Source organism: Agelaius tricolor, unplaced genomic scaffold (genome assembly GCF_023055355.1).
Source record: "Agelaius tricolor isolate 1412-34295 unplaced genomic scaffold, bAgeTri1.0.p SCAF_10, whole genome shotgun sequence".
Taxonomy (NCBI): domain Eukaryota; kingdom Metazoa; phylum Chordata; class Aves; order Passeriformes; family Icteridae; genus Agelaius; species Agelaius tricolor.
The window spans coordinates 14,417,570-14,437,568 of record NW_027269270.1 but is presented as its reverse complement, the minus strand read 5'-3'; the positions used below and the strand labels follow the sequence as shown (position 1 = coordinate 14,437,568).

The following is a 19,999-nucleotide window of genomic DNA, read 5'->3' as shown; positions in this document are numbered from 1 at the left end:
ACAAAGAAGCCATAACAGTTAAATGAGCTCAGGCAATAGGTTTCAGCATCAAAAGGTGCCAGCTGTAAAGAGTTATGGCTAATTGAATATGGAACTCCTGCTTAATCAGATAACTGCTCTGCTATTTCCAAATGAAATGCCATTTCCATACTGTCTGAAAATGGCCTCTTTTATTGGTAACCAGAGAAAACAATATAAACTGTAAATAACATTAAGTGCTGTGTTTACCCATTCCAGGCACTGAAGTAGCAGGGGATCCAGGGCGCCGTGGTAAAACATTGGATTGCAAGGATGGCGCAGCAGCTCTTTCTGGGAGCCCGCTCAGAGCTGCACTCTCTCTTTGCAGGTTAGGAGATGCTGGAACAGGGGACTTTGGAGAGCCTTGTTTAGGAGTTGCAGGTGGGGGTGTAGAAGCATTTCTTTGAGCTGCAGTCCTCTGACGAATTTCTGACAAGAATATGTACATAATGAATTTAATATCTAGCATAAGCAAGATATTAGTAAAAGTGCATTAATATTGTTATACCAATTAGCAAGTTACTGAATCAAACAAAACCAGGAAGGTCTAAAACTAAACATCATCAGCTGAGCATTCAGTTCATAGAAGTAAATACCACACAGAAGTAAATACCAGATAGAATATTATATTTCAATTATCATAACTGTTAAATACTTCAGGCAAAATTCTTCTAGAAGGAAATTAGAGAACAGAATCACAAAGTATCTGCTAAGACAGAACATTGGACATAGAAACAGCTAGACTCAAACCACAATGTATAGAATTGACCACTTTTTACTCCGTGGCTTAAAAATGCTTTCAAGTATTTAGCTTTCTATGGGACCAAAACTATTCATTCACTATCTAATATGCTCAGGTTACATGCCCAGAGTTATGAAAAAAAAAAAAAAAAAAAACAGATTGGATAAATGAAACAATTCTAAAACCAGAAGAAAAGGAAGTGCTTCATTCAGGTGATACAGTTTCACTGACCTGTTTCAGCAACCCCATTATCAAACCAGCTGCATGGATTCTCATAAAGCAAGAATGGGCTCTGCCAGAACATGACCCTGCTTTTACCTCTTCTCACACCACTACTATTAAATCACAATCATGAAAAACTTAATATATTTCCTCAGTTGTTCTTACATGAAGCCAAATATCACCAGAGTAACATACCATGGTTTGAATGCTGCAATAGTCATGCAAGCCTGAGGTTCACACACTATTGCAACCAATCAAACAGAAATGTAACCATTGCTTTAGGTCTGCTGTTATTTACATGGTTGACAAGTAGCAGGTTAGTCTCTACAGGGACACCCCAATAAAACCCACAGCTAAGGCTGTAATACCCTACAGAGTTAGTGTATAGCACCACGTCAATTTGAATCAGCTTGCATGTCTTCTTCCATAACAAACGGAATTTGGACTTTAAAATCACTTCCACGAGTCTCAAGATTAGAGAGATTTTATCTGCTGACTTTGTGTCAGGCTGGAAGAGTTTAAATGCTTAGCAGGCAAGTTTACAGGTCCACTGGCAACCAGCCACTGGAAGATGGGTGTGCTGAGTCTGAAGGAACGATCCCTGTCCCCAAAATACAATACCAGCAGGCTAAGCTCCTGCTGTGGCTGGAGGAGGTGAGCATGCTAAGTTAGCTGGCACCTGCTAAGAAAGAGCAGCTATCACTGAAGCACTAGGTCAAATGTAACAGTTCTGTGAGAATACAGCCAATCCAGCGCCATGGAAATTGCTACATACATAGGTTATCCTCTTGCCTACTTATCTCTACATATAAAGAGGATTAATACACAACAGAAGAAAGAATTAAAAATTCTTTGGAATCACTACTTTAAAAACTACAAGTTTAAAACTTAAACTTAAAATCTTAAATATACTTAAAATCCATCTAGTTAAGTTTCCTACGAGGCAGAACAAAGCACCACTTCTCCCCTGCCACATCATGTGCATGGCTGCATTACTTCACACAACTTCATCGGCCAAATTACATCAGTCAATGAGTCTGAAGGTTCTGGATTTTAGCTTGATTTTAACAACTATGTTTGCTCCCTCACTATTTCAGCTGTTCAGAATCTGGCAACTGGGATTAATTGGTAAGGTAGTTGCAGAAATTCCATCAGCACTTCCTTAGTGACTTGCTTCTGGTTTGAAAACTGCTCCTGTACTGAGAGTTTTATATGAAGTAAGAAACCATTTATGATGAACCTCCCCATTCACATGTCTTCAAGATCTTTTTGTGAGAGCCATAAGCAGTAACCTTTCAAGTTTTACTACACTAGGATAACCGCATTCTCTCTATGCCATCTGACCAACAGCCATGGCCCATCTCCAAATACAAAATATTGACCAAAACCCATTATTAAAACCCAAGTTTGCATTATAGTTTCCAGTCATGTGTTAGTTTCAAAATTTAAGCTAAAAGGTATGTGATTTCTCAAGTCTTCTCAGGTCCACATATGTACAAAAAATAAGTTATAAATATAAAGCCTAATTCCACTTGTTCCAAGACCATTTTAAACATCTGTAAAGATATCTTAGTCCATTCTTTTTTCATTATAAAACTCTCTTTATTATTGTTTCACATAGAAAAATGTCCAAGACCATTACTGTAAATTCTACATATGGATGTTACTTTTACATTTTGAAGGCTGTCTTTCTAGATCATGTGGTTTAAGCATATTAATTGTTTAAGAGTCTGTTTCAATAGGTCATGGCTATATTCACATTTATTCTGAGCCCATAATACATTATTTCTAAGCAATTTCCATGCCACATGCAAGAGCTTTGCCCCTTTTGCCTGTTCCTTCTGAAGGGTCATTTTTGGCAAGCCTTCTTTAAACTACTTTCAATTAAAAAGATACTGCTACTTTAATGACTCTTTCCCCATATTTTTGTTCCTATAAAGATGCTGAACCAGTACTTTACAGTAAGTATTAGAGAGATATGCTTCAGTAGTTTTAGTTTCATTACAGAGTTAAGAATGCAAGACTCATTGCTAGTTTCCACAAAATATTGGGTTATTTACAATGCTTTTTTCCCCCTTCACTTAGAAGTTCACTTGGCTTTCATTTTATTCTGTGATTCATACTTAAGAGAACTTGCCAACCCTCTGCTGCTCCCCAAGAGAAGTCACCAGAATCTGCATTATGAGAAAGTGAGAAATGCTCTTCTTGGCACAACCAACAGCCCATTCATTCCAGTACTGCCTTTCATAGATTGGCTGTAGATGTCATTCAGTGACAACACACAAACCTGAATTTCTGATGCTTACATTCCTTATACCATCCCCAGGCTCCATAAATGCATTGTCATGGACAAGGAGAGTACAGCCCTGTCTCATCATTTTAGTATCACATGCAGACCCTTTACCCATGAACTTCCCTAATTCCTGCTCTGCACATCCATAATAACAGCCCTAATATTCTTCTGAAGTTACTGAATATGATCTATATACTTCTCAAATTGCCTTAACATGCAAGGTATTAAAAATGAGCCTTCTGCAAAATTCCAGATTTCCATAATTCCAAGTTGCACAACTTAGCTAAGAAACATGTCCGCTGACCTCAACACTAACACAATTTACAGCTACTGCTGATGTAGTTTTAATGAAGTTTTGACATTTTCCAAGGATTTTCTTCAGTAATGATATTTGTGTATCCAAAAGTCAATGGCATGAAGACAGATGAACAGCTTAAAAATAGAACTGTTATTCTCCAAACACACTACATTTCCAATTCTGCAGTTACCAGCATTGGACACTTCAGACATAAGCAGACACATTACTTAAGAGGTATCTACTCAACTCATGATTCAGTATGAGCTCTTAAACACTATTACACTACTGCAGTGGTGAGGCAGTGACATGTTTCATGTTTACAAGCATAACTATTTTATTTTTTCCTCCCTTCAAAACACTGATTTTTGTAGAGAATAATACATTATTTTCATAGAGCTACACTACACTGCAGGTCAATATACAGTTTACATAACTTGTTGGCTTTAGTACTGAAGACCAGCCAAGCATTTTCTTCGTTCCTCTTCATTCCTATATCCACCCCACAGCCTGCAACCATCTTTTATTGTATTATTTTTAATTCAGGTCACAGAGTGATCTCATTTACAATACACCCCTGCTAACAGTCATATTAAAATGAAAAGAGCAGGTACCAACAACTGCATATTGCTGATAAATATTTCACTGAAAATATATACTTACCCTATTTTTCTCTATGGCCAAAGTACTAAACTATATATTCATTAACTGTACCCCTCAAAAAACATTACTGAACAGATACAATTGCATTTAAATTTTCAAATTCCTTTCCTTCTGGATTTTGTGATGTTTTTTATACCAAACACAAGATCAACCTAAATAATCTGTTAAAATACCATTACTTATTTCAGCAGTGCATGTCAAAATCACAGAAACTGCAAGAAGAGCTAAACACACAGGAAAATTGGGCTGCTACCAGCTGTTTTCCAGAGAATCAACTATTATGCAACACTGATTAAACCTTTGGACCAATTAGTATGATGTGCAAGCTTACTCATTTCAACCAGTAAGTAAAAACCATACAAACAAACTAACCTTTCATCAGCTGCCTCATATATAACACTGTCCAACTTGATTATGTATCAGTTACTGTTTATCATCTTTGCAAAAAGACTCTATTACAGAGCTCAAGAAAATGAGCTCTGCTGCTTGGCTAGCTTGTGTCCAAAGCATGCAAAGGGAAGATCAGAGAAGCTTTAATATTAACTTACTAACAGGTATTTTATTATTCCAAACCACTCTAATTCTACCACATACTACGTGCACCAAATTATGCCACAACCACATAAAGGTGTCATCTAGTTACAGTAAGTTATATACAGCACAGAACAGAAGCTAATATTCATTTTTGGCAGATATTTAGTGTGAACAGCAATAAGTTGGTAGGTTTTTTGATAGCTAAAAACTGAAATAATTGCTGCATATAAGAAGAATTATCTGGTAAGTAAACTTTATTTGGAAATTAAGTCTCCATAATTTCACAAGCCAAAGGCAAGCACAGCTTGTCCCTCTTGAACTATAACACAGCTCCAAACTACAATAGTCTGACTAACTACTTAAATGGGGATAAAAAGCTGCACCAATTCCAAATTCAATGTGTTAGAGAACAGATCAGACAAATTAAAATAAAATTGTGCTGCATATGAACAAATTTACATTGACTCATAGAATCACTTAGGTTGGAAAAGACCTTTAAGATCATAAAATCCAACCATAAGCCATGACAATTTACAAAATCTATTTTCCAAAATCCTTTCAAAGTTAAACTACACTTCTATTCAGGATCAAGCAAGAATGTCCATGCACCCCAAAAAGTTCAGTCTGTTTGAAAGAGAATTGTACATTTTCTCAGTTGTGTCCCCACTTAGAGGTTATTGGTTCATACCATGACAGTCTCAGAGAGCACTCTTTGCAAATGAAACTGTACTAAAAGATTTCTTCCACCAAGCCCATGAGACTAATTTATAGCTAGCTCTAAATAAAAAGTTCTAAGCACAGATAGTGCGGGCAAACTCCTCAGGCACAACTGTTTTTCACATATCTGTTCATACCACACCTATTGACCTAGACCACAGTCTACAGTGACTGGCTCGCAAAAACAACTCTAATTCTCCCAGAACCTCTCCCTCCCAGCCCTTTATTAACAGTCAAGACACAATCAACACAACACAGTATAGGCTGGATGCAGCTGATCTGCTTTTGTCTGACTGGATCAAAAGCAGGGGCACTACACTTTGGAAACCCAAACATGCACAAGACTAATTAACAGACACTGACCAGCTCACTTCTCATCACTGCTCCTTACACAGCCTGGGTAGAGGGGAAGAGATCAGTCACGTACCTCCTAAGGAGTTTCAAAACTGCTGCTGCTATCTCTTCATAAAGCCAGAGTGACTAAAGACTTATCACTGTTTAATTTACAGCTAATTATCTGTAGATTTCTATATAGAAACACATTTCCAGGCAGTTTCATCCCCTGGTCAATGTTACTTGCATTCTGCAAACAGATCTGTCACTCTACTACTGGACTACTGGAGTGATTTCTAACATAGCTCAAGAAGGATGAATTTTTACAGAATTTAAAAAGAGCCAAAAACAGACTATCTACACATTACAGGTATAGTAGAAAACTCTTGGCAACCACCCATGAGCTGTATCAAGGCAGAGAAAGGAACAGGGTGTCAGAATGGCCCTTCAGCCTGAACAAAACTATGAATGCTGCAGAAATGGAGCATGGGAAAGACAGGTAACTTGAGCAAACTTGAAAAAAACTGTTGTGTCTAAGACAACAGAAGAGATTAAAGCTTCACTATTGAGGTACTGCACTGCAACTGTTCACTGTCAATGTCAACAGGTAAGGATAGTTTTAAAATATTTTCATGGCAATTTGAAGCTAAGCAAGAAGAACAAAACAGAGGATTTGATGATGCAGCTTATAAACACCTTTGTTGGTAAATCCAGGTGCTCTGCACTGAACAAAACAAGTACTTTGAGTGAAAAATGGGAAAAATAGAATTTTGGTAACCCACAAGAGTTAAACACAAAGTTGACAATTCTAATACTAAATTCTAAAGCAATCTGTATTTTATGAAAAACTATGCATATCACATTCTGCAGTTTATTTTGAGCATCAGCCCTTTCAGGTTATAACAGCAAGTTAATGACAAAGATTGGTCTTAAAGCGTGAGTACAATCCTCAATATTAGAGTACCAGGCAGCCTTTATACTGTGCTCATACAAGCATTTTCAGTTTAACTACAGCATACTACACTCAACCTTAACAAAAATTAACAGTTGTCTGTCTGCATAAATGTTTGCAAAAATACCACATTTTTAATGTAAGCATTCTACTATGTGTGACAAACCTGTGTAGGCAACCTAGAAACAAGGCTTCCTTGAAACACATTCAAGTTTTTCTATTTTATTTTATTCAATGGCACCTTTAAATGGAACAATGTAAACCAGCAAAGAACTGTCCATTCTTTGCAACCAGAAAGTAGTTGAATTAATGCAGCAGCTTCTTATTCCTCTCTGGCAACCAAATAGATGTAGCTTAAGCACTGCATCAGGAAAGGTCTAACTAGCCATAAATAGAAACACAATTGAAAAGCTAAGTCAATGAACATTACATAGGAGTTGAACACACCTTAGTATTCTAGAAAAGTTGCAAGTATGCCCCAAGAAGTTAATTTTCTCTTAGCTTTAACATCAAGCAGCATTAAACATCCTGCTGTCTAGAACATCAGGCTTTAGTAATAGATCCCTTGCCTGAAAAATACAGAACAGTAATGGGCATAGCCTAATGAACAGTCTATTAACCCTAAATAAAGGTCAATTGATCTACAAATTTTATCATAGACAGACTTCTAGACTAGAAATTGCTGTGAAAGATGAGTATCTATGCTAAAGAGCACCCATTTTACAGGGTTATTACCTTGTCCAGGTCTTGGGGTTGCAGATGTTGCAGCAGATGGTAGTTCAGTCTCCTGCCAATTAATGATAAATAACATTATCTGAATGCTCAGCTCCACAGTACCTTTCATATTACATCAGTATCAATAACAAGACTCACCTTTGCACTTGATTCTGGATCAAACCTTTCAAGGATTAGTTTGGCATTCTTGTAGGTTTCCTTTTCCATTACTTCCTCAAGCTAAAAACAGAAAGGTTCCACACATCAATAGATAATTTTTCAAAGTATTTCCCCCCACCATAACCTCCCATTTACAAGCATCTAATCAATGTTACCAAAAGGCAAAGCTCATCCATGAACCAGTAGCATTTTCAGATACCTGAGGATTTGCTGTATTCAATGGAAAATAAATTCTGCTTTCAAAAATAGTTTCCAAACTCTAATGGACTACTTGTACTTAACAGCTTTATTGCAAGGAAACACCAAATATTGCTAATTGTTTACATATAATGAGGAGAATAATTACAAGCACCAACTTCAATAATGGAATGTGCAAAAATCTATCAGCCATCATTATTGGAAGTTATTAGACATGACAAGCAAATGACAGGCAATTCCTTAGATTTATTTCCTCATAGCACTTAATGCTATTAATTTAAGGAAGGTCGTTAGCCAAGTGCTTTACAGAATAAAGTCCCTGTGCCAATTAACTGCTGTCAGCATCGATTTTAGATTATTTATTAGCAGAAGCAATTAGCTTGCTGCAAATGCTGTGAAAACTCACTAACTAGAGAACAGCCATGGAATTTGCTCAAATGACTTTAAAGGCTGCATCTACATCTTTACAGCAATTCAAACTGCTTTTCAGAAAAAGGAGCACGTTAAGAATTTAAATAAAAAAATTTACTGAGAACTATGCATACTTTAGGGAATGCAATTAAAGCACTTCATTATTACAGCGTTTTATTTACAATGCACTCAAGTGGCTTTATAGCTAATACATGGGCTTAATTAAAAAAAGTAATCACTAGTAAAGTATCATTTTAGTGGTTAACAGCCAACATCAGAAGCAGCTTAACTATGAAACTGAGATAGCTGAAGTTATGACAAATACCTAACATGGATAGAAATTATAATACATTTTACAGTATCTTAAGCAGACCTTTCTTCCTAGATATGCTGACTAATGGCCATGTTCAGCTAAAAGTGGAGACTTTATTTGTTCTGAAGTTTGCTGTTGGCATAAACTGCAAAACTGAAAAGGTCAGTGGTCAAAAAATTAAATTCTCTCAAACTCATTTATCACTGCTAAAATAACAAATGGTGCAGGTTAACATGAATTTTATGCCATTATTTAGCTAGTGAGAAACTAAAAGCTTCAGCCATTGTGCATACACAGACTGTGCAGGAGTTTTGCATTTAGACAGACCTCAGGATTACAAATAGACCTGAGAAGCTAAATAAAAATTCACTCCATTTAATGGCTACTGTGTATTCATTTAACACTCACTCCTCCACACATTTCTTGAAGTTTGAGGCAAGGAATACTATCCAGGCTGTTAATTAAGGACTGTTGAAACAAAAGGGAGTGAAGAAGGAAGTAAAAATCAATTTCCTAGACTTGTATTTCAGCAGCACTTTGGAGTTAACCCACTAACTTCGTAAAACAAATGCCACACAGTGCAATAAGAGCAGAATTAATGACCTAATAGGAAAAATAAAGTATTTATTGCTTATAGAAGTAAAAACTGTAAGACAGACTTTTATACAAAGGGGTAAGGCTAGTGAGGTGAAGCTGCAAAGTGGGGAAGCTTTAACAGTCAGTGCTAGTATTTGTCTGCCAAATCAAAATTTTAAAAACCCAATTCACTTCACATCAATGAACATAAAATGTATACTATTGTCTGTATAGCCAAAAAGAAAAATGAGTAATAACTTTCTGCAGGACAAAGTGACCTTTAGGGGAGAGAAAAACCAGAATGCTCCACCATCACTTGACACTTTCTTTATCTAAAGCACTTCTTGCCACAGGAGTATTAGATAGTATAGTAGCTATTTGTGGATACATAAGTTTTGCAAAAATAGTAACATTATTTTGAAACACAATTCAATTCTCACCACAAGATTCAGATGTTGAAGTTATCCCCCACATTACATTGTTTTTGGATAATTCAACTAGTTACTCTTCATATTTTGAAATTAATATATAGCTTTAAAATTCTAGTAAAGCTAAATTTGAACAAGAATTCAGTATCACAACTGACTCTTTACAAATTTATTGAAAATATATAGAAATTGTCAGGATTTCTACAGGCATATTCACATTTCTCATGCTTTCACTTATAGAGTGTACTTTTCTAAAGTAAATTGAAATTTGGCTGACAATACCAAATAAAGAATCAAAAAGGACCAAGTTTACTTACTGTGAGCAAATCAGTGTAAGTACCAGAAGAAAGTAAGAGCTTGTGTAAAATTTAAATACTACTTCTGTGCTTGCATAGCAGAGAAAACCAGCTTTTGTGCCAACACAGGAAGCTCATTTATGAACACAAACCAAGACACTGACTTCTGGAACATTCACCATCCTGAAGCATAATCTTGGAATGGTTAACTTGATGCTGAGCACTAACACAGCAAATTGCTCAACACCTTACTCTTTTTCCATAATAAAGTCTTCTCTGTGATCCAAAACTTCTCCTACAAAATCATTTTCTACTTTCTGCCAAGGGCTAACTCATAGTCTATCCTTATCAATGAAATTATAATGCTGAGCAACTCAAATCACGAGTGAACTCTCCAAGAAAGATCATATCAGCCTAAGCATGATTTTTTCATGGAATTAATCAGATATTAATAAAGAAGCATGGTACCACATTCTCTTCCTATGATCAATTGTATGGATGAACTCCTTCCCAACAGGCAACCAAACAGAATTCCTGTGGGAATGACATCAGCTGCTTAAATTGAATAGTATGAGTAACGTATTTTTAGCTTCTTGTAAAGGCAAGAAGTAACCAAAGACTTGAGTACTAGCATGGTGCAAACCACTCTTATTCACCATACTACTATGTGAGTTCATAAATTGAGAATTATTTACCTCCAACTACGAAAAGGTCTTTCTTAATATTCACACAAAGCTATGAAACTCATTCAGTCTACCATTTAAAATATACCAGTACATGTAGCAAAAGTTTCATTAAAATTGGAAATACATCATTTAAGTCACAGTAAGTATTCTCTGAACAGATCCATGCCAACATTAAAACCACCATGAGAACTGACCCCTTTGTCAGTAAATATGATTTTAAACTGTATTTTGAGTTTCCAGTTGCATATTTTCCGTACTCCAGAATTTACCAGTTAGACAAAACTGGGCTTATACAAGAACCAACTCCTAGCAGAGCTTTTATCACATACTGAAGTTATCAAAATATCAATGGTTGTCTACACCTAGAAGGCTGAAGACAAAGTTGATTAAAGAGTAATTAATTTGAGTAACAGAACTCATATGCTGCATTTTCTTCCCATTACTAACATAACTCCAAGACACCCTTGAAATCAGAATAGCTGGGTATTTTTTCCTAGATTAACAGATGCAATTTCTAAACTCTTACCTGAAATGGCTTGGAAGTCTGTCAAAGTCTAATATTACACTTAGCCTAGTATTCAGAGTAGCTGAGCAAGCTTCAGCAAAGTTTAATTCTAAAATTAGCATGGAAATTACTATACTAGCTTCACAACTTTGTCCTCAGGCTAAGAATTATCCCATCTTTAAGACTGCTGTTCCAGGTAAACTCCCCACTAATTCCCAGTTATATCAGCTTAATACATGTCCTGTGCCCTTGCTTTAATATGCTTAACCCTCTGAACTTGCTCATCTACCCATGCTCAGGCTTAAGGGCTGACATCCTCATTAACTGAGAAACTCTGAGGCCAAAATCACAGCCAAACAGTCACGAACACAACCACAGCATCCCTCCTTATGATCGAGGAGGGAAACAAAGTTGTATCTTGAAGTAGTGCCTTAATTACAGCTGATTAACTTCATCCCTACCCCCAGTTAATAACTGAACAAGCTTTAAAGTATTCACTAGAAAAAAACCAGCATAGTCAGTTCTGTGAGAAGTAAGTATTACACAAATTTTGAGTCAAAGTACAGGATAGACAATATTAATGGCAATTTCCAGATGAAGTATCTGTATTTATCAAGTGTTTTACCCACATGAGTATACATATGACTATGTCACCAAAGCCAGAAGATAAGTTAGACAGAAATTAATTTCTACTGAGCAGTCACTGCAAATACACCAGGGCATTATAGCAGATAAGGAACTTACACCATTTACAGGTAAGCCCTGTAACCACCTTATCTCCCTTCAGCACACAAGTAATGTCTGCAGGGAAAAGGTGGGCCACATGACTGTAAAACACAAGTCTACTGTAACATTTTTCAAAAGGACAATTGTCTTCAATGTAAGATTTATCCAGCAATTAGGTAGCTAAGCTGCAACAAAGTGAAAAAGCACAGATGTTGCAGCAGGCTCAGTGCCTAGACAACAATCTGCATTAGAAATAAACAGGAAACATATAATTTACTTATCCGAAATACTTTGAGAACCTCAATGTAAATGTCTTAGTAACTAATCCTATTTGCAAACTCACCAACAAAACATAATTCAACAAGAAAAAAGAATCCTCTCTCTCCCATTATTTCACTTGATTTTTGTTTTAGTAAAAATTAGCCAAAGACACTCCTAAGAAAGTTAATCAAACAAAACAAAATAAAATCTGAGTATTACTGAAATGAAATTTTACAGAATGCAATTGATTCAGTGTTTTTATCTAAAACACTAATTATATTCTGTCTTGTTACGTGCATCCCCTTCCAGCTCATTTCAACATGTTCTATTTCATGTATAATTATCTAATTTTAATGCTTAATTGAATATCTTAAATTATGATGAAGCTCCTGAGTCCACCTTCTGAGTAAAAAATACCAACACTGCACTGATTCAAGAGGCTGCAGAAGTCCTCTGTTTCTGGTTCCTTGCTAGGAGCAAGGCACCCACAAGATCATGTGATAATCACAGACTCTAAAAAATAGCTGACTTACACATTATTGGACTTCCCAGAACTCAGATTCACTCATCCTATTTAGAAGTTTGTCTTTAATGATTAAAGCTTGACTTGCATATATACTCATGCCAATTTATACTTCCAGACTTAAATTCTCCATGGTTACACTACAATTTCCTTCTTGTCTATGAAGTATTTATGCAGTTGTTTCATTTTTGTACTGTGCAGTGTTTCATCCTGGTTCTTCTACAGTATGTTGTTTCGAGGTTTTGCACACGCAAAATACACATTTAGGTTTTTCCTGACTAATCTTTTATTCAATGGCTTTTGTCCTAATTGCTTCTCACACATAAACATTCAATATTACTAGTTGTTCTATAAAAAAAGATTTTCACAATTACAAAAAACTAAACTTAAACTGAAATGAAGACTTTACATTTAAGATGCCAAAAAAAAAAACTCTTTTGTTCTCCACTGTGCTTTTTCTGCTTCAAGAACTTTTCCTTTAAAGCTACCAAATGACTATGTTAATTGGGAATATAAACAGATTTCAGTTAAGCAGTTTTCATAAACTTAACATTGTTGTCATGCCCATGTCTTTCCTCCCTAGAAAATTTAAGTCTCTCAAACCCCTTTGTAGCACCATTACAAGCAAAGAACACTTCCATTTAAATATCAGCAAATCCTCTTTACCAAAGGTTAATGTCATAATTAGGTTACAGGTTATCTTTTTTACATCTACATTTTAAAAGTGATAAAACATAGATCATGACATAATACCAGACTCACCCAACTCATTTTTGGTACCTTTGTTCTGGGTTTTTTATTAATTTAGCTACCATGGCAAAATCCAGAAGGTATGAGGTGAACACTTTGGGAAACTCATTAATAACAAAGCCTCATAATAGAATTTTTGGCATTTCTGGAGGGAGGAGGAATTGCTTTGGCAAGGTAGGGTTAGGGAGCAGAGAGTGTTTGGGTTGTGGCTCTTTTGAAGTTTTGCCTTACAAGGCAGGTGAAGCCAAATATGTAAGAAAACAACTTCCTCTCTCAACAAGCTTCCTTATGGAGCAATAAACCGAGAGGAAACAGCTTTCAGTGCCACAAACTTCACAAAGAGGGCAAGTCATCCAAGACTTGCAATCTTGTCCATCCTAAATTTTTCTTACTGAGATTAACTGTTGATCAAGTTTGGTGCAAATATCTGGCATACACCATTTGTAGTGAACCATAGCAACCATTTTTTATTGGAGTTTTACTTACTATTTTTTTCTTTTGGGATTTTAAATCTTCCAGTGCATCATCTAAAAGAAAGACATTATACATTAGTTTTCAAATATAAATTAATTTCAGCACACTCCAAACATTGATTTCACCTTGAGATATCAGGAAAAATTATGCATTGACCAGTACCAACTCTAAACATCAGTAAACTTGGTACAAAATAACTAGAGTTCTTATGTGAAAATAAATCACTTAAAATGCTGAAACTGCTTATAAATTATAGCCCACTGTTATCACTTTACAGTTATAACTATTAAAAATTTTATGTACCATTTCCTCATTAAGCAAACCAATTCTAGCCAGTGCCCTGCTTTGACCTACATTAAAACTGGTACAACAATGGACCAAATACATTTAATCTCATGACTCAAAACACAGAGAAAAGCTTGAGGTCTAAGAATTAGCACATCTGAGTACCAGATTTACTGGCTTCAGTATTTCACATAAACCTCTTAACACATTCTAGTTTCAAATGCCAGGTCAATTCCAAGCTTCAAAGCTCAATCTATTCCCCCCTTTCTATATTCTCAGACTACAGCAAAGCCCCCAGTTTTGTAAGAACAGCTACCAGAAGGTCATTTTTCTATTAAATGTTAAGAGACTGCTGAAACAGGTAGGCAAAACAGCTAACCTCTATAAGAGGAAGAGAAAGAAGAAAGGCCAAATCCATGTGGGATTTTCCTGAAAGTCAATGTTTGGAGCTTGACACTCACAGAAAACTCACTGTAATAAACCATCACCTAATGCAGAAGATACTCTCTCAACAAATTAGCTGCCTACTACCTCTGTTCACAGCAAGAGATTTTAACAATAAACTGTACAACTTTTTACCCTTTCTCAGCTCTACTGAACACTGGCAGCTTGCTTCCTGTAAAAATATACCTATTCTTACCCATTTTTAAGGACAGAAAAAGGTTCACAGAATTACAAGACACAAACCCAACCAAACTAAACACACTGTTTTTTGTATTTTTACTATTTATAAATACTCATTCCATACCATTCAAAGTTACTTCAGGCATACTGTAACTTAAAATAAAGGGAAAAAAAATAATTACTTGAACTTTTCCAGAATGTAGAAATCCATTTTGATCAAATATACCTCTTCATTAAATGTGCAAAATACTAAAACTGGCATGCACATATTTGAAAGGTTATTATTTATACAATAAAAGGGTAACTATAACCATCCCCATTTGTTTATAGGATATGGAAAAAGACAATATTTAATCCTGGGATGGACCACAGAAGATGGACAATTCCAGAAAGTGTGCATCTGCAAATTACTAAGGTACCTCTTTTCACCAAATGTTACATTTGTATTAGAACACAACCTCACATGTTGCCCCACACAGATTAATAGCTTAAAAAATAATGTATTGCAATGCAGTGTGGTATCATGAAACCAAATAAGCAGCAGAGTACAGCCAGCTATCAATGGTTACTCAAGAAACTGCAAGTGCTTTTGGTACAGAAATGCCTAGAACATCTTCAAGCACAGCCTTGCACAAAGCAATGCCATCAGTTTCAAGTGTGGGTGTTTCTTTCTGACCACTTCACCTCCTGTATTCAAGAAGAACCTCAAGAAACACCTGCCCCTTAAACACGGCCAAATGGCAATTACTGCAAAGTACTCTCAAGAAACCAACCTATCTCATCTTAATTAAACCTACAGGAAAAAAAATAATTCATACTAGAGAAGTGAAAACCTGCAATATACCTCATTTATTTTCTACAGCTTTGGGACAGATCAGCCTAAATCTTTAACAGTTGTTTGCCTGACCAGTCAGGCAAAAACTGAAACTCCATCATCTCTCTGCATCACTCTCCCTGGAGTCTAGCTACAAACTTTCTTCATTCACAGCATCATTCCCAAATCTGGTGTATACTGATTATCCAGCACAGAGCTTTATTGTATTAAATAACCACCTCCAGTGTCGCAGTATGTTATACTAACTTATCCCAGAATAAAAATTTGGTTTTGAGCAACTTGGTTGATAGTATGCTCTCTCAGCTATGCTTTCTCCTGCTGTACTGCTTCAATCCTACATTTGATTTTTCTTTTCAAATATAGGACTTTTATCTTTGAGGTAAAACACTTCATTTTCATCCAGTCTCTGGAACCACACAGGAATAATCCCTTTTGGCATGTTCTATCATCTACTAAACCCTTTAAACACAGGTTCAACAAAAGCACCAGACTTGCCTGTATGCTCAAAACAGCAATAAAGACATTTAAGCAAAGTAGAAAAATATATTTTTTTTCTTATTCAGCCATGAAATGCAAATCATTCATTTCACCTTAGAAATGAATCACACAGCACCACAGAATATACAGACAATTTTATTTCTACATAAAAATGTATGTTCTGCGCTTGCATATCAAATGCAAACATTCGGTTTAAGAAAAATTCTAAAAGTGATGTTTAACTTGTAAGCTGTCACAAATTAAATACATCATGCTGCTCTGCAAGTCATAAAACACAGTGCAACACTGAGGTTTGCCTGTATTATTGCTCACATCACCATGAGATATTGTTACAGGCTGGACTGCTTTCAAGGAAAGTCTCAAATGAATTCTAACTACTGCAGACAAGTGCCACAGATGCTGTTTTTAAATAGCATGCAGATTCATTCTAATGCAAAATTTAACAACTTTTTATATATATTTGAAAACCTCCATTACTTCTCGGTTTTGTTACACGACTTCCAATTTTCCTTAGCTCTCAAAAAAGCAGAAAAACACCCACTTATACCTTTCCCACTCAGGAAAACATAAGTATGCTTTGGAGAACTTGGGAGAAAAAGATATCCTGACAAATAAATTAGACACATCTGCTATAAATCTCTTCCCTTTTGCATAGGGATAACAGATGACTGCTGGAATACTTGTGAGATGCAAGTATCAAGGGAACTACTACTGCTGCTGTTTATACTCCTCTCCCCTTGATCTTACTTTTACATCATATTTTATTCCATTACACATTTGACACATGCAAAGACAGGAGAAAGTTAGCACCATTTTATAAGTGAAGTGAAAGATTAAGCAGTTTGCTTCCTGCTCTTTCATGAACTATGTGGTAGAAAAAAGTTTAGCTAATACTACTAATTTCAGTATCAACTAAAAGGCTACTCTTGTCCTCCTGGAAGCCAAATTATCAAAAGCATTTACATCATCACATCAAGCAAGCATCAGCCTCAACTAGCTACATATTTTAAAATAAATAAATAAAACACAAGAAAAAAGTACTTACTATTTCTTTCTGTCCGTTTGGAAAAGAAAAAAATGAGCAGAGTTCTTATACACCAGATTCTTTAGGAAAAAAAAAGAATAATTATATTAATTAAAATATATTACAGTAACCATTTCTGAAGTCATTTAGCAAACAACATTTAGCAGATGAGATTTATTTCACAAATACAACAGACAGAAACCTTCAAACACTATTCATATAAAAAAGTAAAAAATAAATTAGCACCTTGTCAACAAGCTATCAATATCGCTCTAAATAAAAGCATCTTTTCAATTGAAATTAACTGTTACTTAAGGCAGAAATACTAAGGCAGCAGCAGCAATATCATCACTTGCTAAAAAATGTTCAGCTGAAAATTACTTAGTCATCACTTCTTATTTGACAGATTAATAATGCATTTTATCCAAAAAAAGAAACTTACCAGTTCAGACCCAAAATTAAGGCCCAAGAGATTTGTGAGAAGAATTCTAATACCAATGAAAACCATGTGATAGAGCTATTGTACAAATGCACTCCCAAGCAGAATTAACTGACCTGAGTCCTGTTGATTTTAGAGAAAACCCCAGTCTACTCAGTTTCTGTAGGGTTTCAGCTGACTTAGCTGGAGCAGTTTATGTCAAGATGAAGTTAAACTGATCTATGACCATTTTACATTTGAAAGGTCTCTTTGCAATCATCAGGACTTCATTTGTTTAAAAGCTTAGAATTGCTTCTAATATTAAGCTGACACTTTTCCTGGTAAGTTATTCAGTCTAAGCCAAGTGGTAAACCTCATACACCAAGCCACTCCAAGCATCCAAAACCCTCCTAATGACAATTACATAATAGAGCCTAAATTAGCAATGTTCAATTTAAGAAAATAAAAAAAAACAACAATCTTAAAGACTAGGAAAGTTATCTAGCTAAAAGTATGATAAGAAAGCAGGCAAAAGGCTTTAAGAGTTTTTATAATGACTTAATTCATAACATCTTCTGTATTTACACAATAGTTGCCCAATTACAAACATCTTCAAGTATTAACAACACAGCCCAAGTCAGGCAAGTTGGAAGAGGCACCTGGAATCTGAGAGCAGTCTATCCAAGGTAAGAGAAACAAAGAAGTTTAAGTATTCCATGTTCAAAAGTGTGCTATAATAACTGATCTAATGATACAGGTGGATTTATCCACTTACACAACACAAAATGTGTCTTTCTAAAGTACCAGAAGAAATAAATGTTTAGAGGATTTAAATTGCCTTAAATACCTTGTTACAAGGGCAAAAGCATTATTTCTTTTTAAATGTATGCTTAACAGTCTTCTACCTAAAGCTGTATTCTAAATATGAAGTAAGTCAGACATCATGAAATAAAAAAGCATTTCCTCTGTAAAAAATCCAATATCTAAGTTTAATAGCAGATCATTTCAGCCAATTTTACAAAAAAAAAGAAAATATATTTCTTTGAAAATCAGAACATGCAAATTAAAACTAATTCAAATAAAAATCAGTTCGAGAAGAGCACCCTTCTAAAATGCTAATGTATTTCTTCAACTTTTTGGGTATTTTCAGTACACATTTAAAATTAATGAAGTTCTATCCCTAAAACTTAACTTGCTCTGCCAACATCAGTAACTCGCTGAGACCCTGAGGGACTGACCTAAGGCAGAAATAAGTTGGTGACTGACTGCAAGCTGGAAAAGGCAGACACACTCCAGTTTGATTAGGTCTGAAAAATCTCTAGAGCTATTACTGGGTGGCACCAGGCATTCAGCATGGAGTCACCTCTTGACCGAGAACAAAGACAAGCTGGCAGCTGCTTGCCATTCATATCTGCCAAAAAAAGCTGAAGGGGAATAGCTTAAGGGGAAAAAAAAATCTGATAAACAGTTGCAAGTCATAAGAGAACAAAAGACTGATTCTAAGTGCTAGTAAGCTGACATCTAAATCAGAATTTTACAGAGAGCCATCTTGAGAAAAATAAGCAGAACTGGACAAATTAGAGAATAAAAGTCCAGCATGTAAATTCAAACCACAGCACAAGAAGCCATCATCTTCAATAATAAAAGCTTTCATTTCTACACTAATTCTAACACACCTATGTGAAAGGGGGCTGGTAATACTTCCTCTTTTACAAGCCTTTCCTATCAGCATGAACAAGCCTCACACACTAACAACAAAGACTTTAAAATGCTTGTCCTTAAGAACAAAATTAATTCATATTGCTGCCAAAGATTAATTTGAGCTCTAATTTCTATACTAATCCTTTCCAGTCAAGATCCTGCAGCCCATGTATTTTCTCCACAGGAGTACACAACAGCAATATAACAGTATATTACAAATAATGCAGTAAGACATACAAACACCATCTTTACCTTGGGGGTTTTCCATGTGTTACATTATGCTCATCAAACTTGCAAAGTCTCAAATATTTACTCTGACTTTGCCTTTCAAGTCTAAAGCTAGGGCATGTACAAACCAAGCCTTCATACAAAGGTGCTGTAAAAATGGAAGTACTTATGACCATTTCAGCAAATCAGTAAATGCACTGTGCTCCCCATTGTTAGGGAAGATGCTCAGTAGGCTGCTCTCACCTCCCTGATGGTCTGGAGGAAGGGGAGGCTCCAAAGCAGCTGTTTCAGTGAGGTGGGAGCCCTTTTTGTTACTTTTAGAAAAGTGGATTTCTTAGACAACAAAAGCCACTCATCAGGAGAAGCAGCCAATCAGCTCAGTGGAACAAATATGTAGCAATACTTTCTCCAGTTCACATACAATGACGTCTGTATATTTTCTTGTTGAAGAAAACAGTCAGTGATTTTCCAGAAAAACAGCTAATTATGTAAAAGTAGTTTTCAACACACTTAGGGTGACAACTTTTCAAGTCCATTCTGTGTTAAAAGTCACCTAACATATAAAGTAAGTTTCTC

General features: G+C 35.6%; 1 protein-coding gene across 3 annotated transcripts in view; it reads right to left on the bottom strand.

Moving 5' to 3' along the window:
* LNPK (lunapark, ER junction formation factor) overlaps nucleotides 1-19,999 on the bottom strand; it is a 60,351-nt gene that overhangs the window by 33,227 nt on the left and 7,125 nt on the right. For all 3 annotated transcript variants that reach the window (XR_011680362.1, XM_071434858.1, XM_071434859.1), the window contains exons 5-9: nucleotides 17,098-17,156; nucleotides 13,823-13,863; nucleotides 7,643-7,723; nucleotides 7,505-7,556; nucleotides 229-447 (exon numbers count right to left, since the gene is read on the bottom strand). Coding sequence is in view for 2 of the 3 variants with exons in the window: in XM_071434858.1 (XP_071290959.1) it covers nucleotides 229-447; nucleotides 7,505-7,556; nucleotides 7,643-7,723; nucleotides 13,823-13,863; nucleotides 17,098-17,156 (452 nt within the window). In the remaining variant the exon portion in view is untranslated. The remainder of the gene's footprint in view (nucleotides 1-228; nucleotides 448-7,504; nucleotides 7,557-7,642; nucleotides 7,724-13,822; nucleotides 13,864-17,097; nucleotides 17,157-19,999) is intronic.